Source organism: Oreochromis niloticus, linkage group LG14 (genome assembly GCF_001858045.2).
Source record: "Oreochromis niloticus isolate F11D_XX linkage group LG14, O_niloticus_UMD_NMBU, whole genome shotgun sequence".
In the NCBI taxonomy this organism is placed as follows: Eukaryota; Metazoa; Chordata; class Actinopteri; order Cichliformes; family Cichlidae; genus Oreochromis; species Oreochromis niloticus.
The window spans coordinates 26,073,850-26,097,430 of NC_031979.2; the positions used below are offsets into that span (position 1 = coordinate 26,073,850).

The 23,581-nt window shown below is 40.1% G+C and overlaps 1 protein-coding gene across 1 annotated transcript in view; it reads right to left on the reverse strand.

The window, feature by feature from the left end:
* Window positions 1-23,581, reverse strand: part of zgc:77784 (roundabout homolog 2) — a 63,692-nt gene that overhangs the window by 18,028 nt on the left and 22,083 nt on the right. Inside the window, exons 3-11 of the mRNA XM_005459589.4 lie at window positions 20,700-20,857; window positions 18,163-18,283; window positions 17,945-18,083; window positions 14,415-14,542; window positions 10,585-10,709; window positions 8,310-8,481; window positions 7,649-7,854; window positions 2,757-2,838; window positions 2,358-2,523 (exon numbers count right to left, since the gene is read on the reverse strand). Of these exons, the coding sequence (XP_005459646.1) occupies window positions 2,358-2,523; window positions 2,757-2,838; window positions 7,649-7,854; window positions 8,310-8,481; window positions 10,585-10,709; window positions 14,415-14,542; window positions 17,945-18,083; window positions 18,163-18,283; window positions 20,700-20,857 (1,297 nt within the window). The remainder of the gene's footprint in view (window positions 1-2,357; window positions 2,524-2,756; window positions 2,839-7,648; window positions 7,855-8,309; window positions 8,482-10,584; window positions 10,710-14,414; window positions 14,543-17,944; window positions 18,084-18,162; window positions 18,284-20,699; window positions 20,858-23,581) is intronic.

Genomic DNA, 23,581 nt, shown 5'->3' on the forward strand with positions numbered 1-23,581 from the left:
GTGTCTCTCCCTCAGGCAGAGATGAGTCATTTCCAAAGTCTAATGAGTCTAAATGAAGAAGACTTCATTATCTGGGAAGAGTCAGTCAGACAGTGAGACCTTTATCAAGGGTGGAAAGTTAAATCGAGGCTGCCTGTTGAACTTTAAGTCAGGAAGACAGTATATCAAGGTAAAAATTAAGTACATAAAATTCAAAAAACAAAATAATATGTGTTCTACTGCAGCTCCTTTCAGTTTGTCCTTGTTTGTGGGTCTCTCTGCCATTGAAGAGTATCCCATTTCTCCATTTGAATTTGCCTGAATCTGAGCAGAGTATAGCCCTGTGTACATCACCTGTATTCATCCTGCTACTTTGGTCCGCAGTCACATCATCGATAAACACTAGTGATCCAGTTTCATGCCCATGACATTGCCTCCGCCACCCGGATCATGACCTGTTCTCTCTTTTACAATTTTTTTCTTTCCCCCTCATTCTGGTTCATTTGAATTTCTTAGAAAGGTTTGTACTCTTTTTAAATATTTTGTCTAACCTCTGGCTTGAACCTTGTTGTAAACTCTTTGTATTTCCATTCATGAAGGCATCTTTTGGTTGTCAGCAATGATAAAGCTACCACACTGACAGTGTTTGTGATTTGTTTTTGTTTTTTCTTAACCATGGAAATAATTCTGTCATCACTCATTTTAGCTGTCTTTTTAAAAAAAGATTTGTGACAGAAGGATAGCAGCAAGTGTAAAAGGGAAGGTTAACAAGATGGTAATGAGACCATCTATGATGTATGGTTTGGAGACAGGAGGCCAAGCTGGAGGTTGGCATAGTTGATTTTTCTTAGGCGTGATCGGGATGACAAGTGAGTACATCAGAGGGACAGCTCAGCTCACCTCAGCGGTTGGAAGACAAAGTTAGAGGGGCAATAGTCAGATGGTTTGGACATGTGCAGAGAGGAATAATGGATATATTGGACAAAGGATGTTGAATATGGAGCTATCGTGCAGGAGGAAAAGAGGAAGACCACAGAGAAGATTTATGCATGCAGTAAAAAGGACATGCAGAGCGCTGAGTGTCGGGGACAGGGAGGCAGATTATCTGCTGTGACGACCTCTAAAGGAAGCAGCCGTAAGAAAAAGAAGTTGATTTGGGCACTCCAAAAGTTTTTGCTGTCTCTAATTGGTGTATTTTGGGTGGGTGGGGGTGGGGTTCCATCCAGTAATAGCCTTAACTTGCACTAAAATCTCTTTGGGCCTCATAATCAAAATTACAGCCAAATGTAGAAAATACAAATATAATTACACTTTTAATCAACTTCACATGGCTTCATTTGCCATGAAGTAACAAGGGAACAGGCCTCACTTTGCCATGAAACTGCTCGTCAGTGCAGTTAATCGTGTGCCTTTGAAAATTGGGGACTCTGTATATTAAAATGTCTGTAACTACGAAACAGTTTTTGTGAAACCTTTTGAATTAAAGCTGAAAGTCTGTATTTCAACCACATATTTGTTGTTTGATTAAAAATCCATTATAGTGGAGTGCAGAGGCAAAACTACCAGTATATGGATTTAGGGCTTTAAAACACATTTCACCAGTTACACTTGTTAAAGCGTCTGGTAGCACCAGTAGTTTTTCATGGTCTTTCTTCATCTTCTATTAATGACATTCTGACTCAATATAGACCTGACCTCAGCAAGTCAACGTGTCACCATTACTGGACAAAAAAAACGAACAACAACATAAAAAAGCATAAAAACCTTTCAGCAGGCTTTTTTTTCAAAGAGGACTGAGTGTGAACAAGATTTCTGCCATTCCTCTGATTTGAGGCTTTAGAAAATCTAACCCATGATGAGAGACTTTGGTCAGTCATGTTTCTTTTCAGACCAGATTTGGTAAAGGGTACAAATAGAGAAAATGTCTGTGAGAGTAGAAGAAGAAGATCTGAGAGTGGAAATTGTTAAGCAGAGGAAATTCACCATTATTAAGGGTTCAAATCTATTTACAGCAAAGCAAAAAGTTATTAATAAGCTTTACTACTATAACAAAATTTTAAAAAGCTTTGTCTTGTTTTACATTTGACCAGAGCTTTGTTTTTGCATATAGTTTACTGTGGATGGATGAATGGATGGTTGGATGGATGGATGGTTGGATGGATGGATGGATGGATGGATGGATGGATGGTTGGATGGATGGATGGATGGATGGATGGATGGATGGATGGATGGATGGTTGGTGGGATGGATGGATGGTTGGTGGGATGGATGGATGGATAGTTATCCTGTATTTGCTGTGATCCAGAAGTTTCAGATAAATGGAGACAAGTTTACAAAAGACTGAAAAACTAAAGTATGCTCCTGTTTTGAAAACTCACCTGAAGGCTTCGATAATGTAGGAGGTGACAGCGGCTCCGCCTTCATGTGGATTGGACTGCCAGGTGAGGGTGACTGTGTTTTTGGTCACCTCCGTTATGACAGGCTTCTGCGGAGGTCCTGGAAGCTGGATGAACTCAGAAGCTCTGGACACTGAAGAACCTCCATCTTTCATTACAGAAACACACAAAAAACAACCCATAATTACATCATATCAGTGGGTTGAGTTTGATTAACATTTTATCTCAAACTGTACTTTGTCTCGTGGAGGCTACAGATTGTGCTCCTATGAAGAACACTGGCAGACTAAGTAGTTTCTTGGGAAAGGAGGTGTAGTGGAGGAGTGACAGAGTGTGAAGTGTAACAGACAGAGAGACTGTGGCGAGTTTCAGTCTAAGTACCTCTGACAGTCAACATCCCACTCCAGCTCGACTCTCCTGTGGTGCTGGAAACCACGCACGTGTACATGCCCGAGTCCGTGTCCTGTTAAACAGCAGTCAGCATTTGAGACAGACTTTTAAAAAAAGAACTTAACAGAATAAATGGCACAAACATTTTCACTTTTTCAGCAATTTTTGTTAATTTTCACTTTATGCTTCCACTCCACTAGACTTTTACGACATGTCAAAAACAGTTTTATACAAGGCATGAGCTAGCTATAGCATCCACCGCAGCAGTAGTGAAGTAAATCAAAAATAAAGACGCTAAGCCTGCAAGCTAGTTCAGGCAGCTTGAGTTGCACAGCTTTTCATACATCACATACCAAACTCATCCTCCCTTACTGGTTTGTTTAAGCTGTAAAAGTAGCGTGTCACCGCATCATTACCTGCTCCTTCAACCCCTTCACCACCCCAACATCCACCTGTAAGCTCCAAGGGTGATTCATACTCATCTCTGCCCTGTTTCTACATGTAATGCTACTGCAGGAGCGAGGAGCTTGCAGACAGCACGCTCTAACTGTTGCTACGGGCCTGCTGTGATTTTGACCTTGGGGCTGTGTCTTGTTCTTTCTTCAGTAGTAGATGCCACCCACTTTCGTGCAACTGACTCTACTCAGCTATTAAGCCAAAGTACTTAAGACCAGAGAGAAGAGAGCTCCAGTGCCAGAGAGGCTTTTCTGGTTTTGAAGCTTGTGAGCTGTTTGTGTTTGTGTTGTCGGTCATTAACCTTTTTAATTTGTGCTTTCGTTTAGTGACGACCTCCTGGGCTTTGCTATGTTTCTCTTCTTTTGAAGTGGATAGCAGCTTGTCCATCTCTTTCTTTTTAATTATTAATCAAAAGCTTTACTTTCATAATTTTGCCTTCATCTCTCTTTCATCAACACTTTTTTTGTAACTTTACCTTTTTAGGGGAGTGTAACACTGTAATGAAGCTTATGTGTGAGTAATATCAGTAATCACTCATCTGCCTGCTTTCCTGGGTCTATTACATCACTTCCTCTTTCCCACAGTGTCAAATTCATTCCAACATTGCTATAGTGCATCTAGTCCAATCATTTTCTTGCATGTCTCTTAAGAGCCAATCATTGATTGTCTCTTAAGAGCCAATCAAAGTACTCTGTCAGCGTACTTTAAATCTCAGCGATCTTCTGTCACTCTGCCTTTCAGGCCCTTGCAGCCCACCTCCTCCTCCCCCATCTCTGCCTCACCCTGGTCACTCAGCGCCCCATCCACGCCTCCATCTTCATCTTCACCCTCTGCTATACTCTAGTGGAGTCCTATCATAATTCCTATCACTGCTGGGACTCCATTCTGCTGTTATGGTTTATCAGAGTCTAATCGCCAAACAGCTTGTTAATCAAATTCTGTATCTTAACAAATCATGTTCATTTTTTCCAAGTGATCTCTCCTTATCTAACTCATTGCAGCTTAAAAGGAAAGACTTAAACAGTTTTAACTTTGATGCGATTTTGAATCTAATCTGCCAAATTTGAGCCGAGAAAGTCAAAAATTAATCAAAAGTAACATTCAGCCACTAAAAATATATTTTTTCTTTTCATGAATAAAATGAATAAATGTAATTTTGCATTTTAATCAATAAATAACAATGTGCTTTCCTATAATTTTCTCCTGTTTTGCAAAAACCCCCCAAAACAAATGATTATATTATTATGGTAATTATATTTTAGCATTAAAAATGTCATTTTGTGTTTTCTGGCAGACTAAACATTACAGAAACATAAAAAGAATGATTTTGATGGCATAAACCTTACACTGAATTTGCTAAGCATTTTATGTCAGTAACAATTTTTACCTTGAAAATTTAATTTATTAAGAGTTGATGTGCAACTTGAGTGTTGTATTAATGTTTTTGAGCAGTAAATATTCAGCCATCTCTCACTTATTAAAAAAGCATTAGTTCTTAATAGATAATAAACCGAGAGTTTAAACAACTTTAGTTAATGTGTTGCTGTGTCTCTCTTTGGGGCCGCATCAAGAAGAGCATCTGGCGGGAAAATCTGCCAAATCAAATATGCAGACGTACCCGCTGTGGCGACCCCTTACAAATGAGGGAGCAGCTGAAAGTAGCTTTAGCTTTAATTAGTACAACTTTAGCAATTAATAGTTTTACATCACAACAAAATGATCATTAATAATGGCTACAGTGATTGTTATTGGTGTAATAGTGTTAATTTGCTTATGTGATGAAAATAGTAGTGATTTATTATATATTGCTTGTGTATTGGCTCCATGCAGTAGTGCTTTATGCATCTGCCAACCAAGTTAAAGATCTGTGATCTGATTTTGGGTGGACACACAAATCCTTGTGGGGAAGCGCATCTGTCATTAGAATCTGCCAAATCAAACATGCTGAGCTACCTGCTGTGATGACCCCTTGTGAATAAGGGAGCAGCCAAAAGAAGCATTATATGCTGTGTTGTGTACGACATCAACTATTAAAAGACTGTGATTAAATTCTGAAGACATCAGAATAACAAGATATCCTATGTAGGATGTATTTATTTAGGATTACTAGATGTTAGTAAGAGTTTTTACTGATCAGCGTGATCATTATAACTCCTACGGTGTTAAATGCTGCCACATAGTCAAAACCGCTGCACTCTCCTTGGCTTCAGTCCTGCGATACAAGCAGGGGACTTTTAACGCAAACAGTTCCTAAGTCTGACCAAACAGCGAACAAAAAACAAAGTGATTGAAAACTAAACTAAAGAATGAGAGAAAAAGGCAGAAACCATGATTTCCAGGACCTCCTAGGTGACCCCAACTGCCCACTTATATGCTCTTTCAGTTGATGTAATAATTTATTGCAAATGATAGTTGCCTGACTGAAATTTCATAATGTTGTCCATTCGAAGCTCTGTGAAGAGCAGTTTTCTAATTATACACAGAATATTAATGTCCTTGAGAGGGCTGCTTCATTTAAAACCAGATAATTATTCTTTCATTGTTAATGCTGCATTTCTCACATAATGTGCTGTTTTTCTGCGAGGTGATCTGACCCTCCGCTGGAAATCATTACAGCAATTGTGCCAGTGGACCAGCTGAGTCTAATTAGTACCAAAATATAAATGTAGATCTTTCCATCAGTTGTTTTGGACATTTTTTTGAGGAAACTATTAAGTGGCTCACTTCAGCCTGCAAAAGCATTTAAATCAGAAGCGAGCAGTAAACAACTCATACGTGTCGTTATATTAGCAATGACATTATAAACGGGTACAACACACTTTTCTGTGATTTCTGCAACCATCGGCTACGGAGCACGTCAACGTTTATTTGGAGGTGTCTGCCATTTGGTGCATTTTCACTGACAACAAGTGCGAGACGCTGATGAGAGCAGTGAGACGCAACCAGCACAGTTAACACAGTGAAAGACACCCAAAAAAAGATTATCTTCAGAGTTGAGTGCAGCTGCAGAATAAGGTGATAATTTTAATCAATTTCAGCTCCGTCACAAGAGCCAGCACCTTTCTCACAGCACGCACAGACATTTGAATTATCGTTAAGATAAAAACACCGATAATGCCGCTGGCGAATTTAAAATGCTAGACCTGCTTGCGACTGTTGTTCAGCTTTAAGCTTCTATGCTTCAATAAATTATTCAAAAAGCATACTTAAAGGTTTGCTACAAAAAAGCAAAAACACATATTTTAAACAATATTTTAAAAATGTAAAAATTGGCACTTATACCTTTAAGCTCCAGGTGAAACTGGACCCAATTAAGCAGCCATGTTTGTGCAATTAAATGCAAGCCACGCACACTCCATCTACATTAAGCAACTGTCACCGAGCGACACTACAGCCTACCCGACCTTCTTTTTATATTATGAAGTGTACAGTATGTGCCTGCATGCTTCACTGATACTCGTGCTGTTCGCTCTGGCCGTGTCCTGGCTGAGAGCCAGTCTGCTGGAACTATCGTCAGACCGTATGAGATCATCCACCGCAGTGTTGACCTCTGGCTGACAGACTGCACAGCTTGTGGGCAGGTGAACTTCTTTAGATGACTCCAACTACAGCTAAAATATTGATGGTGGGTTGGGGCAGCAGCAGGGTAAATATTTTTAGTCCCTCACTCATCATCTCCGTGTCCCCATTTTTTTCCCCCTTTGTCAACCCCTTGATGCCACACTAATGCATCTCTTCTGTTCCACTGAGCACATTGGCATGGCAGATTTCCCCTGCCTCAGCGGTGCACCGGACCAAACCTTAATGCTCCAAGTTAGCTGAGCACCACTGCTGAGAAAAAGGATGAAGGAGGACGTGAATAAGCACATTCCAGCCAGGAGATTTAATTAAAAGCCTGTTAGATGATGAATCATCTATCGCCAGTCAATTAATGTAAATGATGCTGCCTTTGCTCTGTCCTGCACAGGCTCGCTGACCTCCAGGTGGGGTTATAGCACAAAGGGGTTTCTGACTGCTCTTCCATCAAAGCAGAACACATTAGCATTTACAAACAAGCACCTTCATTAACATTACAATTACACACCGCATGAGCACATAATTACACTGGAGAGATACGCACCGCCTTAGAGAGATTGGTCTTTTTAACTCAGACTCACTTTAATTTTACAAACAGAAATGGAATTTCTGATGGAAATGAGGAAGAAATGGGTTACTATGGGGGCTGCGGGGAAGGTGACAGACGGTCAGAGATCACACAGGTATTTTATTCTCTACAGTTTCTAAAAAAATATAATTTCCATCTTTCCGTGCACACTCACACTTTCCCTCCGTTCCTTCCATTTAAGAGCAACTGCCTTTCAGAAGTCGCTCGTTCCGTGCCCTTTCCAACAAATGCCTCGTCCGCAAACACCCAAACGCATACACACCTTTACGTCTGCGATTTGCAACGTGCCATTTTCCATCAAGGTCAGTCGAGGTGTATTTCCCTGAAGTCTCTCTCCGTCCTTCTCCCATGAAATCTCGACTGAGGTACCTCCATTCACACGGCAATACAGCTGTGCCGTTGCACCCCGAGATACGGTCTGATTGGCTGGGCCTTGGCGAATGATTGGCGGGATACGACCTGAAGGACCTGCCAGTTTGAGTGAAGAAGAGGCGGAATATTATGTCAGGGGTGTTATCCTTGTTCCAATTAGATCACAGTGCAGAAAAGTCAAGACGGACAGATAACATTCGAAAGGCATATAAAAGGTCTGCAGGAAGGACGACTTTATAAAGTCGCCAGCAGCTGGAGAGCAAAGGGTAAAAATACTTAAGATGCTTAGTAAGCAGAAAACAATAGGCTGTATAAGGAGTGAAAGAAAGCTTAAATCTGGTGCTTACAAGCTGCCTGTGGGAAAACATTAAGCCTTCAATTCATTGCTCATCCAGCATGGGGTCTCTAACTGCGCACCGTCTCTGTCTGTATGAGGCTCATTGTTGTGCACCTACTAAGTAATTAATATGTTTTCCCCTCATTAGCTGATGGTGCAGAACAAAGAATCAACCCCTCAGGTTTAAAAGTAACTGTACCTATTGAGGTCTTACCTCCCTCCACCTCCAGCAGTGCCTTGGTCAAAACACTTCCTGCTACACTGATGGCCTGGCAGATATAAAAGCCCGAGTCCTCAGGGTGGACATCTGTGATGGTCAGCTCGCCACTCATGGAAACAGAGTAACGACCAGACTGGGAAGGCGGCTGGCCGGGGAACAACAACATCTAAACAGAAAAATACATGCAGCAAAAAGTAAATCAATGTTTTTATTGTCAAATCATTTACCTCAGCTATTTGAGTAAGTTTATAGAAAAGGAAATAAGAATAGAACAATTTCAGTCGCAATTTCCTGCAGCTCAAATTGGCTGTTTGAAATGGCTGGTTGTGTCCAAGGACAACTTTAATATGGACCCAAATAAAACTGAAAAAATCACAATCACAAATTCCCAGAAATCCACTCATCAAAAGCATATGTGGTATTTTTAGATCAGTCTTTGGAAGCTTCATTCTTTCTCTTTGAGTCATGCACAAAAGCATGTACCGCAGTTCAGATTTTTCTTTTGCCAATGTTCTTCTCATGCACTCCAGGACAACCTCACTAACGTTGCCAAAAAGAAAACACACACACACACACTGATATCCCACTCCTCACCCTGTGCACCACATTCAGGCCTGGACACTTATGATCAGCGGTTTTAGATTTTGGAGAACTCTAAAAATAGCAGCACATTTGAAAGTGTCCCAGAGGTGCTGATGGAGGTGACCTTGAAGTGGAGCACTGGCCGCATTTAAGTCAGGTGAGATTTAAGATCTTCACCAGTGGTGGTGGATGGCCTCCCTTTCCTGAGTCTGTTTTTGCCGGGCGTTTCTTCCTGTTAAAGGGAGTTTAACAGTTACCACCTTAAATGAATAACTCATGGACTCAAGTCCCTCAAAAATATTGCAGATATTCATGTGCAGCTCCAGATTAGTTATTATTATTTGGTGATCCTGTAACTTCTCATGCAACACCACCATAAGATCAAAATGAAATTTGTCGCCGTGCTTAATGAATAAAAACCTGCAAAGCTAATGACATTCCCATCAGACTCAGCTCTGCTTGTACTTTTACTGCTAATTAGTACGTCTTCCATTAATTACATCCTCGCAGAGATGAGCTGTGGAGCCTTACTTTTAGTTGATGAATTATGTAAAGAATTAATAAATCATTAAAGTAAAATTGTTGTCAAATTAGTTTTGACACATTATTTTACATGTTTTCACCCAAATCCGGGGCTCAAACTATTAACTTCTAATGATAATCTCACATTTGAAAAAAGAAAAAAGCCCTGAAAGACTCTGGTTGTTGTGTTGTTTTTTGGGGGGATGATGCCCAAGAGACAGACATTTTATAGCTATCCCGTCTTGTTTTCCTGTAAGTGAGATAGATGGGAACAAGGGGGAGGGATGCATCAATCCATTCAGCCATCCATTTCATTCCTCTAAGAGGCTTAGACTCCAGTGGAGGGACCGAGGTTATAAGGCTACAGATAATCCCACAAATACAGCAAAAAGCCCTACAAACAGCCAAGCAAGGCATCAACCCATCCTGCAGACTGAAGCTTATTCACAAAATCAGTAGCTCAACTTCCTGTTTACTCTGTGGAACCTTTCCAAAAACACCTGAAGCTTCTCCTCCACTCAGTGACCCCAGCTGCCATTAAGCAACGTGGCATTTGTGGTCAGGAATAATGTGGAAGGAGGGCAGCATTCGTCTGCAATCCTGGCCTGAAGAAGCAATTTCCACACCTGGTGTGCTTCCCGCAAGCCCTCCTTCAGTCTCTTCTACTTTCTCTTCCCTCTCCCGTCGACCCCCCCCCCCAACCAGTGTGGCACGCAAACCCGAGAAACATTTCTCGCCAACGCAATACTGCAATATCTTCCAACACTTTGTCTCTGCGCATATCTCTGAGCCAAATGCAAATGTGCCGCATTATCTCGCTCGCCTCTTGCTTATTTCGCCTGGAAAAATGTGTCTTGATCAGTGTGGGCAACTCTAAAAAAGAGGTGTCAGAAAAAGTAAGATTAAATCAGACAAAAAACCTGCTCACATTGTGGTGAGTCATTCTCGCCTTTTAAACAAAGAAGGTGTGAAACTCTTGACTATTGATGTGATAAAGAATACTTGAAGTAAAGTTTACAAAGAAAGCCCCAAGTCCTCATGAAGAGCAAGCCCGGGCTTGTTAGGGGAGCAAATGTATTTATATTCACTCATTTAGTGTCCTGGATGTCTCTGCTGCTGCAGTATTTAGCATTAGAGAGCACCTTGTGCTTTGCTCCAGCCTTACCTGGCTGCCCTCTTTCTGCCAGAAGATGGCAGGTGGAGGGTTTCCCGTGGTGCCGCATTGGAAGGTGATGCTCCTCCCCTGGGTGGCAATCTGGTCTCGGGGCTTTGTAGCAATCTGAGGTGGTACTGGAAGAGAAGGAGAAGTGTGACCACCCATTAAAAGTCATACTTGTGCATGAAATGGCCTGCTTTTTGAACGCTCCCTTTCTGCTGAAAAGCCAACCCAATTTTCTCCTCTATAATTTATCAGTGGGAAAGTGTTCATTTAATTTCAATGGGAAGGAACCATTCTGAATCCAATATGGCAAACCATTTTAAAGACACCAACACTACAGCAACAATATTTCTTTACTTCCCCCTTTTCCTTAGGAATGCGAACACAGCAAAACGGTAGTTTCTTACTCTTTGTGCCATCCATAAGGGCGCATACTTGCTGATTCGCTGTATTCGGCACATTATTTTCACAGCAGCAAACAAACTGCTTCTAAGCATTTGTATCTGCTTGAACTTGTTTTAAATATATATTCGATTTGCAAGCCAGGATGAGAAACTGCCAAACAGGAACTCTCTGAAGACCTAAGTTGCTTAATGAAGCAGGAAGGAAGCAAACAGTTGTCAAGTGAATGCAGTGAAGTAAAATAAAGTCATATAATAAAGTGGATCTATAAAACGTAATGATATTGAAATACTGAACGTCTCTCGGTTTAGTTATTTTCCGCCACCGCTGTTAACCCCGAGCTGGATCGATAAAGCGCTCATTAGCTCTTAACGAGTGAGATTTAAGAGTCTTTCTTTGACCTTCTGAGTTTTTTGATCTGTTGCTACATATTCATCATCATCGCCCTCTCGTCCTTAATGAGAAAAACCACCTCCATGTCCTCTTAAAGAGAAAAAGGGGGGGGGGAATGAAAGAAAATCATGGCAGCAAAAGCCAGCGTCATTCTGATGACATTTACTGAGTTATTTTGGGAAAGGTCTGAGAAGAGCTGCCAATTTCCAGCTTGGGTCAGATCACCATGTTATCCACATCATCACATCCTCTGTAGATTTACACTGACCACTGCATTCTGCCCCCGCCTGAATAATTGGCTCTCACTTCCCACCAAATGGGAAGCTTCTCTAGCCTGGATGCATCCTCTCTACAAATCTCTGCATAGTGCATATGTAGCTCCACACACAAACACACACACACACACACACTCGTATTAGAGCACACAAATGCATATTTGGCTCAATACACAAGAGAACTGAGTCATCTGTGTCGTGTCTTAATATTCTCACCGAGAGCATTTTCCCAGCCGCAGAACATCTTTTATCAACATTAAAGTGTTGTGATGATCTTTCTGTGAAGTTTTTTTTTCTCTTTCTTCAGATGTTATAATGTCTTTCAGCAGATCTGATGTGTTAGTCACATATAGCACAAGATTGCTCTCATTTATTTCATATTCACTTTGGTGCTACTTGTGGCTGTTTTTTATCATGGAGTCTTAAAGTGACTCTAAACCATTTTAAAGATTTTATGTAGATTTTGAATAAGATTTGCAATGTATATGGATATAAATTAGTCATCAGTTTAATTCTGTAAGTCCTGTTTTAGTTAGAAGTCTAGCAGCTGGTGCAAAGTAGTCCGTCTGGGAGAAAGGATATTGGGAATTTGAGCTCTTGGCTTTATGTCCCAATTAGGGATTTACTGGTAAATTGGTGCTTAAAATTGGAAAGCCTATTATTTTCCCCATATCTGGCACCTGATTTATTTCTTATCTGCTGTTTTTGGCAGTCCAGATCTCTATATTGGTACCACAACTGAATGCATGTGTACATTGTCCTGAACAAGGAGACTGCTTATGTGTAACTTTGTGTTACTGTTGTCTAGCTCAATCACGATAGTTCAACTGCTGGTTTAAATCCATATTTAATTCTCTAGTATTGTGTTGCCAGCCACCTTGTTGGTGCAAAAATTCTATTTTATGCCTGTCAGTCTTTGTTATCTTTGCCATTTTTCATAACTTCACATAAAGATATGAGAAGACGTAATGTGTTTTTGCAGCAGGTTGCAAGCAGCAAAGTGCCTAAAGATACAATTTAAAATCGGTTCTTTAAAATCTCTGTGCAGACATGTTGGTTTCCTTGAGTTTGGTGCCTTTTTTTCGTGCTTAAATGATTCATAGGTCAGTGTCAAGGTGCTTCTTTCTTGGTCAATTCCAAGGACTGGGCTGAAAATGAGTGAAAAATCAACCAGTGTCCAAAGAAAACCCTTGAATGACCTTCAGAAAGCCTGGAGAACTAATGCACACGACACTTTCAAAATATTACAGGAAAATCTGGCTCCTTCAAAGCAAAATATAAAGATATGAAGGGTACCTTTTGCAAGTACTGTGTGTTCGTCAGTTATTTGACTACCTTCTGACCACTTCCTTTACTATGGTTTTATAAAGCAGAGATAAGAAGGTAAGTTTGATCTGGACCTGATTTATTGAGAAAATAAGTCTAATGATGTCATGTCTTGTCCTGACTAAAGACCAAAATTAAAAGCTTACAATAAAAAACAAATTAATAAAAAAGTTCAAATTTGAGGAGTATTAAATCAACGTAAGTATATATTATATTATAGTATAATATAAGTATATTATATATTATATTATATTATAAATGCATTATGGGAAATGTAGGCAACATTGTTTTTGGAGCTTGACCCAAATTAGGCGCAAAAGCACAATAAATATCAAGGTAATTTTGGTCTTGATGGTCCACAGCTTGATGCATCTCTACCAAACATATTGCTAGTACTAAGTGTAATGATAGAATATTAGTTTAAGTGCTCTGTAATAATGTATGAGGTCAAATACGTTGTTATTTCAGCCTCAGACTTCAGTTTAGTTGTAATTAAAAGCCTTTCAGCTGCATTTTGAACTCCTCCAGCTGCAAAAGAGAGAAGGATTTAGAAATTATGGTGCCACACTCTTCTCAACACAGCAGATGTGTGTTTGATAGGAGTCCTTAATCTGCTGTACATTAAGTCACTGTGTCTGGGGCTTACTTAATGCCTGACTGCAGCAACAGGCATGTTGTCAACATGTCAGTACCTAATGGAGGAACTCATTTACACCATTAGGCATTTATAGTTGCTTTTAAAAACCATTAAGAACGTCACACAGAAAATATTATTTTTTTCTAGACAAATGAGCAACATAAATGCCCTTCTGTGGATAAGAATTAGATGGAAAGTGAACTCACGGAGCCGGCCGACCGGAATGATGATAGAGTTTGAAACACGATGGAGAGAGATGGAGAATTAATGAGATGGATGAAATGCTGAGCAACTACACGGAAAGTATAGCATGTAAAAGCACAAAAAAAACAAAACAGAAAAGTGTGAACAGAAAACCGCTTGGTTCGGATTTCATTTACACTGAAAAAGGCATTAGCGGATGAAGTCGTCTGAGACTATTTAAACCAAGACACCGAGTGAGTGAAAAGGACGAGGAGGGAGGAGGGAGATAAAGAGACAGGAAGAGAGAGGAGGGGGAGTCATGTCTTATTAATATTGAGACTGCTCTCTGGCAGTGAGTTAACCCACACATCTACCAAACATCTGTCAAATGGCGTAATCCATACGGTTTAGCATAAGCTCCTGGCAGCACCGCTGGACAGGGACTGATATAACACAGTGAGCGTTGGACATCAAGTGGGAACAGGCTTTGCATGATGCAGCCGCCATGTGACTCTACCTTATGCGTGAAAATGGCCCTGAATTGAGAGCTTTTTTTTATGCATGTCTAAGTGTGTGTGTGTGTGTGAGTTTGTATACAATATGCATGATGTGCTTCTCACCGTGCACCTGCAGCATGGCTGAAGCCTCCGTCTTGCCCACACTGTTCTCTGATGTGCAGGTATACGTCCCTTCATCCTGCTCTTTCACGCGGAACAAACGGAGGTTGTTGCCGTTGCGGATTTCAAACCTGTGAATAAAAAGCGAGCTAATGAAAGATCTGGCAGATGCATAGCAAAATAAATAAATAAGTAACCATACTAATCTGCACAAAGTGAAAAATTCTGCCAGTGATTTGGGGTAATGGAATTTCTTGTCCTTAGAAGGATTTCTTTGCTATCAGGTGGCATTATCTTGAAACCGGTGGAACAATGTGTCTTATCTGCTTTAGATATTGTCACAGGCTCCAGGAAAATGACTGAAACTGATGAAAATCAATTAGAAAGAAATGAGATTACCTCAACACATCGAAGGATTTTTCACTTGGTTTTGTACGGACAGTAGATTAAACATAAAGACAGAGCAGAATTATTTATATTATGTACAGTCCGATAATTTTAACTCTCTTTGTCTACACAAGGCGTACAATTACTGAAACACAAAGAGTAAAATCTGTTTAATTCCATTTATTTCATGGATCAGTGAGCAACCGAAGAAAGACATGAAATGGAAAAAGATGAAAGATACGTAAAAGTCAAAGATAAAAGACAGAAAAGCTCTTTGCAAACATGAAACAACAATCTTCATCATCCTGTCGCCAACTGGACAAATAAACTCTTACACCGCAGTCACCGTGACTTTGCTTTTTGTGCAGGTTTTGCCAAAATTGTTCAGGACATACATTTAAGCATTTGGTCTCCCATTAATGGATAATACAGTATATGGACACGTTTAATGAGACATATATGAGTAGCATTTTAAAATGTCTATATAAAGACTCTTACACCAGGCTTTTGTAGGGATCACCAAGTTTAAAGTAAGACTTCCCAATTCACAGAAAAATCAGCCAAAGAACTGTGATATCTAACATGAATATTTATTCATTTATGAAATATTACTGACTATCACATTTTTCCCTACAATCCCCAGTGTGTGCAGGTCATGTTAAATATAAGAATATAATAATTAATAAATCAAGGGCCATATGTTTGACACAGTTGTGTGAAACTGTTGGAAAATCGTCAAAGCCAGTTAGCTTTCCCCCATTTCCAGTAACACATCCCTTTAGTGGCTGCTATCGCAAGCTTCAAATTAAGCTGTAATCTGTAAAAGACTCTAACAGCAGCAGCCATTGTGGAGTAAGACTGCATTAATTCACTAAATTGAAGTAAGTAAAACTATATCTACATAAAATGTGAAAATTCTTTATGTAAAGTTCTTATCTCTGCTGTTTAAGTCATTAAGCAACATTATGTTTCAAAATAATAGAAATATTTATCAGCCTTGGCTAAAAATGATAGTTTATTGTAGCGTCATTACTATAAGAAGGATGAAACTTCTCTCGATAAAATTCTTTCAGTCTTTTCATTTTTTATTAAGTTTTCAAACAAGATGTGACTAAAGTACAAACTTTCATCACTAATTCAAGGCGTTTAACAAAAACTGATCAAGGATTAAAACTGGTTTTTACACACAATCCACTTTTTTCAGAGGCTCAGAATTAATGTGACAAACTAAAGTCTAGATTTCATGGTCACCGCCAAACGCTGTGTTTCCTCCCTTAAGATGCTCCGCCAGGCCTTTCCTGCAGCCGCCTACACTCGCTGCTTGTTTGTGGGTCTTTCTGCCTTTGTTTCTGTCTTCAGTAACTGAAAAGCATGCTGTGTTGGATTGGGATCAAATGGCTGACTTAGCCATTGAACATTATTCCATTTCTTTGGCTTGAGAACCTCTTAGGCTGCTTTTGCAGTATGCTTTAGGCTAGTATTCATTTGTACTGTGAAGTGTGGCCCAACCAGTTTTGCAGCATTTGGCTGAATCTGAGCAGAAAGTATATCTCTGTACACGTAAGAATTCATCCTGCTACTTCTATCAGCCGTCACATCATCAGTAAACATTAGTGATGTTTCCACTGGCAGGTATACAGGCCTATGCCATAACACTGCCTCCACCATGTTTGACAGATGTTGTGGTACGCTGGATCAGAGCGCCAAAGTATGCTTCTCCATACTTTTCTCGTCCTGTCATTCTGATACCTCTTGGCTTCATCTGTCCAAAGAATTTTTTCCGGAGTCTAATCTGGCCTTGCTGCTCTTCCTGTTGAGTGTAACCAGTGGTTTGTTGTCCTCTGTATTTCCATTCACAAAGCCATCTGATTGCAAGCTTTGACATGGACAGTCTACCTTTTGACTTAGTGGATTTTCATGGAAGTAATTCCTCAGTTCTCTTCTGTGGCCTTTCAGTCCATTTAGTATTTCTAAGATGGGCATTTCTTTTTAAAGAATGTAGCAGAATGTTGATCTGGCCACTGCAAAAGTTTTTGCTGTCTCTCTTATTCTGATTTATTTTGTTTTTTTAAACTTTGCCTTCCTTCACTTGCATAAACATCTCTTGGGCTCTCATGTTGATAGTTCCAGTGAAAAGATATCAAATACAAGATCATTACTTGGAATCAATTCCAGGACTTTTAACTGCTTAATTTTTGATGGTATAACAACAGAGCCGGCCTCATGTGGCCATGGAAATGCTTGTCAGTAAATTATCCAGCCTCTGAAAATTGGAGAAATTTTAATTCCTAAACACTTAATTCAGTATTTTTGTCAATCCTGTTGAATCAAAGCTGAAAACCTCCAGTTCAATCACAGCTTGATTGTTTGATTTAAAAACCACTGTGGTGGTGTACAGAGATAGTTATAAAAATTGTAATTGTCCAAATACTCATGTATTTAGTTGTGATTAGATAGATAGATAGATAGATAGATAGATAGATAGATAGATAGATAGATAGATAGATAGATAGATAGATACTTTAATGATCCCACAAGGGAAATTGTTGTGTTACAGCAGCATGATAAAGAGTAAAGATGATACAGTAGACAATAAACAACAAATAAACAACACATGTGGTTTACTATCTCATAGTAAAAGTCCTTATAAAGGTCTTTTACTATGAGATAGTGCAGGAATTTATATATATTTCTACAAGAGTGATTAAAAAACAAAGATTGTTAAAGAGAGTAAAAGTACGAATGACTTGTAAGAGAGAAGTGCAAATGTATTGATAAATCCTAGAAAACAGCTGCATGAAGACATAATACAAAAATATGTTTGGGATCTTATGCCTGACAGGTGTGATCACCTGTCACAGAATGAACGGTGTTATACGGTTTTATAGAGAACGGTAGGAATGATTTCCCGACGTGTTCGTTATGGCAGCGAGGTGGAATCAGTCTGAGGGAGAAGGCGCTCTGCTGCCTCAGAAGTGTGATGTGAAGCAGGTGTGATATGTAATAGAAAGGCACGAGTTAATAAACAGCTCCTGCACATATTTATGTTTTCTGGGGCACATGTGTTAATACAAGAGTGCTCTCAGGCTGTGTGTGCATCAACAGTCTGTCTCTCTATTTGTCTGCGGTCATGCCCATCAGCTCACCTCCCGCGGGGAAGCTCTCCTTCTTCTCGCCGCCATCGCACAGTAGGAGCGGGATCCCCGTGGACCTCACATAGAAAGTCAACAGTCTCTTCCTCCATGACCACCTGGTTAACAGGCCTTCGCACCAACACGGGGCGCTCTGCTAGACAACAGATGCCTTTAAACATGACCACTTTATGCTCTTCGAAGGACTGACTACGTAACTGTTTGAACCTCACCGTACACCACCAGCTCTGCAGGATCACTGTCCCTCTCTCCAACCATGTTACTGCCCACACAGACGTACATGCCTGCATCGCTCTTCCTGGTGTGAGAGATCATCAGTTTGCCACCACGCATCTGAAAAACACAATGGCAGCGATTAGCGTTCAGCATCCCCTGAGTAATCACATGTTTAGTTATGTTTGCACTGATGCAAAGATCATTAATCCCTCGTAGTCAAAACACTGTATGAGTCACTGTAGGTGTACGTGTATACGTTGCTGTGAGGTTTACTTTCTACCTACATTCTTATGCTTGAGGTTCTCAGCACAGATTTACTTGAAATTAAGTTCAATTTAAAGCTCCTGCTTGAGCTACTGACGTAAACAATATGTTTCATCCGCCTGTGACTTCTCACATTTCCAAATCTACTTTTCAACAACCAGAGATTGTGTCCAGCTGTTGTTTTTACACATGAGAGGACAGAAGAAAAGCGACAGCAGAATCAGAGACATTTTACGCTCCGCAGCGTACGAAGGTGTCCGCATTGAATGATAGTCAACAGAAACTGTTGTCAGTCTGAATTGATATCTCTCCCACTTGTACAACAGAGTTTTCCTAGACCATTTGAGGGAATATTTATCAGTCCTGAGGAAAGAAATACAAACCAGAACCTATGCTCACAGTTGTACATGTTAAGTTTAAATTAATTTTGTTTGGTAATTTTTTCATAAGACTTTTCCTTTTTGAACACCTCTTTAACCTTAAATTTTCAACTTATTCCTACCCCAGGTACTCAAACACCGCCAACTGTATGCAAAGTCTACCTTTGCAGTCTGTAGTGACTCTGCAATAAATCACAGGTTGCTTACTGGTTTTTTAAACTCATATTTTAGGCAAAAAAAATATATTGATTTGATGCTAACAATGACTTTGGTCACATTTAGAAAAAGAAACCATGTGATGATGTGGGTGATCTGTCTCAATATCTCCCTTAATCACACACATTAGGACACCAGAGCTGCTGGGATGTTTGTAAAACACCAGCAACTTTTTGACACCTTAAGGATGAAAACAGTCTGCTACAAATATCTGTAGTTTTTCAATCTATAGATATTTATATAGATAATTTTTTAAAGTTAAATAATGAAAGACAGATCACAGATTTTAATTAAGTGTGACTCAGTCAGAAGTGAAACTGTACCTTTGTGAACTATTTTCGGAGATGGATTCACACGCATTTGGAGCTCTGCGAAGTACTCACATCACTAGAGAGTATGTGGGATTAACTCAGAATAAACTTCAGGGCTCGTGTTCATTTCAAATGTAGGTCTCTATTGTATTTTTGGCAACAATGGAGCTTCACAGCACAGACCAGTAATATTTAGATTCATGTATAAAGGCTATGGCTGTTATTAAGTACAGTTTGATGTTGGTTTTCATTGGATTTATATCCAGAATTATTGATCATGGATGTTAGTAATTGGAAACTACAGTAGGTCTATAATAAACAGATCAGTAATTAAGTAACAGTAAGGAAATAAAAACATTGTAGCTATTTTTGTGCCTCAGTACCTTTCTAGAGAATTTACTTTAGCAGGTTAGTTTAGCCACATTTCCCAACCAAGGATCAGATCACTGTGCCTCTGCCCCTGATCCACAAAGCACCAAACTCCCATGACTCCTCCTTCATCTGGTGGCCCACAGGACAGCCCACAGGTACGTCTTTCTTTCTTGTGGGTATACCAATCCCTCCACCCCAATATTCAGGAGCTCTGTCATTTGGGAGAGGCTCAGGGTAGAGCCGCTAGTCCTCCAAAAGGAGCCAGTTAAAGTGGTTTAGGCATCTGATTAGATGAGGTGGTTGAAGCATTCCCTAAAGGGAGGAGACCCCGAGACAGGCTCGGGACATGCGGGAAAGATTGGATCTATTAGCTTTGAAGGCCACCTGAAATCCACCGCCTGGGGCACATGTTGAATCAATTGTTGAACCATCATAATTTTGAGATGTCCACGCAGCCCCTCGTGATCACTGTCTGATGACCAAATCCAAAAACCAGACATCCATCTTCCTCTACCTCTTCTGCCAGGGAGGTTGGTTTAATTTATTTGGTTGTTTGTTTAGCAGGACAACTGAAAACATCATGGAATGAGATTTTTACCAGAGGTGAGAGTGCATCCAATTTAAAACTGGTTAACCGTTTGAGGTCTGGGTCACCATTGGTGATGACCAGAACTCTAACCCTAGGCACACAGGGTTAAATTTTTGTTTTCTCTAGTCATCCCCCAAAGTCTTTGCAATTAGAGAACAAAAAAAAAAATCATCATTCTTACTTACACAGATCAAACAGTATTTACAAAAGAAAGTCAAATTTGGCTTTCTCCCAAATATATGGTTAGGTTTAGGGTTACCGGCTATGATTTGACCTCTGAGGGTTAGATTTTGGAGATGGTCCAGAGATGTAAAGATTAATGCAGTAGAGTTTATCGGGTTTACAAATCACTGCATTTTTCACTAAAAATGACCGTTTTTTCTAATGATCGTTGAACTTACAGTGATGCGCTCATCTTTGGTGCTGACTCGGACGTTGTTGCGTTTCCAGGACACAGTGGGCTCGGGGTGACCTCGTGGAGGTACACACTCCAACACAGCAGGCTCACCGGCAGCTACCACCACGTCACTCGGGGCCTGCCGGAAATCATCTCTCAGGACTAAAAAGAAAACACAAAGAAATCTAATTAGCTTCAGAGGGCCCTGTGTGAGTAATGTATTTAAAACAAGGACTGGAAATCAGACTCACATATCAGCAAACAGGCACACAGCCATATAACCAGTATCAACAAATGAAGCACCAATTTGTCTTGGAAGTAATTAAGGCTGCTTTCTCCTAGGTGAACCATCTTTCTGAGTTTTCTCAACACATTTTTTTTTTAGAGAGAAAGTCAATTATTGTGTCTGCATGTGCATGACTGCTTACATCCCCAGCATTGTCCTTGTTAGCCTGTGCTATGTTTTAAAGCCTGCATCCTACTCTGATGTCTCTCCTGTCAGAACAGATGAATAATGCACATCTCTCATTCCAACATGGAGTAAACAAATAACAGCACATTCATAATTTAGCCCGTGTGCAGAGGAGAGAAAAAAGAAAAGCTGCCTCTGAATCAACGAGAGGATTGTGTCTCTGATTCAAGTGCTATCTTACAAATCTGCAGCACAGCTCTGAGTCAAGAGAAATCAGCACCGACCGAGCAAAGCCTATCCGCTCGTGTCAATTCTAAAGTTTGAGCTCCCGCCACCCTGTGGATGACGACAGGTTTGACACGGCGACCTCTGATATCTTCTAATCTTGTGCTGTGATTGACAGACGAAAGCCTCAGTGAGAGCCGCGAACTGAACGCTCTCAAGAGACCTGCTGTACAATTGAACCGAATTGACAGGCTCACATTTTCAATAGACACACTCCTACAGGATCCTTTCTGAACCAAAGTGTATTATTCCAGTATAATCAATCGGTCTGCTTTTACACTGTAATGAATATTTCATCGATCTTTCTGAGGTGCAAAGATAAAAGATCTTGTGCTTTTCTGCCAATCTCCACTCAATGACTGCCTTTGCAGCAGACCAAACACAAATCATTTAACACCTCTCAGCTGGCCAAGCGAGACACACATTTGAAAAGGATTTTTTAAAGTCTTTACAAGGCAAAACAAGTGTAAAAAAAGAAATGTGAGTTCACTTTCTCCAATCAAGTGCTAAGAACTGCAGTTCTCCGAATGTCCGCTGTGGATGACTCATCAATAGTAAGAGCCTTCTTCTGAATATAGGGCTGTGTTTGTGGCTCTGCCCTGCACTTAGGGTTAGAGTTATTGATTTTGGCAAGTTTAGCCAACACTCCAGCAATGAAAGCCCAAATTTGTCTTAGAGTAGGGGTGGCCAATTTTCCCAAATCATTTTCTCAAGAGGCCACATGAGAAACTGGCACTGCTGTGGAGGGCTGCACTAATAAGCTGAATTCAATTCTGCTCAATATTAATTGGTTCTATTTATAACCTGCTAGCCGATATTACAATTAGGCCCCTTGGGAAAATTAATTGCTCACCGCTGCCTTAGAGTCACAATTGCTAAAAACTTGCTTAAAGCTTTTTTTAAAATACGTGTCAACATACAGGTTAAGTTGAGTGTTGAGCACTGGTAGCATCATTGGTTCTAATCATTAGGCTTAAAGTTTCCATTCATTACGTGGTTGGCATCCATGAGTACACAACTGGTGGATGTCAGGGGGGGTCACGCTCCTAGGCGTGTATGACTGTATGGGTTTGGTGGGGCACGGTAACAAGTTGTTATCTATTTGAGAAACAGTGCTGCTCTGCAACATCCTTGACTCTGATGCAATGGTAGAGGAAACACTAAGTAATAAGTTTGCCTGCTGCAAGTCAAGAGGACATAATATCCCAGTGGCTATCATTTGCATACCAGAGCTAATCTCTTGCTTTTTTAGAGGTTATTTCAGAAACCTTTGGTCATTTGTAAGTATTTGCAATGCCGCTATTAGAATACTAAAACCCTCTTGCCTCGGTTGAAAATATTTTGCCTCTTGGATGGTTTAAATTAATATTTTTCAAGGTGTTTTTTTCATTTGTTCAGAATTATAACATAACACTTTTGCAATCTTTTTCTACTCCTGTTATTTTTTGCATGAGTGGCTCCATAGTAGTAGTAGCAGTAGTAGTAGCAGTAGTAGTTTACACATTCACTTAACAAGCAAAAAGTCCCCCATTCAAGGAGAAAAGACACAAATCTCTTTGGGGTTGTGTCATGAAGGGCATCTAGTGTAAAAATCTGCCAAAATCAAACTTGCAGAGCTAAAAGTTGCTTTTCTCTGTGTTTTTATGAATTGCTTCCAGTTTATTTACTTGCAGAATGAGCATACCTTGCTATTCAATAGCTTCTTATTTTTTTTAATCTGAAACGACTTGCAGCTTTTTTCACTTGTGTGAAAATTAAGATTGGCAGAACTTTAAATTTCCAGTAAAACTGGTTTTCATTGTAAACTGTTGAGCTGCAGAAAGTGTTACGGTAGCTAGTGGAGTCTTTAGTCACTGAGAATTGTGACATTTCTGTAAGCCACCTTAAATCGACTTGCACTTAGTTTATTCTCAGCCAATTACTCTGAGTACCTGACTTAATCTATGCAACATTAATTATCCACCGGCATGCCTGACAGGTCCGTGTCAACATGGCGGCCCTGGCCTTTTAATACAGCATCAATATTCAGATCCACTGGGCTTGAATAAAATCTCATTTGAAATCACTTTATCGCAGCTATTTAAAGACGGAAAATAATTTCTCACTCTTGTTCAACAGGCACGATTGTCTCGGGGTAATCAGCAATAAATATTCAATACTTAGTGAAGTGCCGGACGGTCAATTCATTT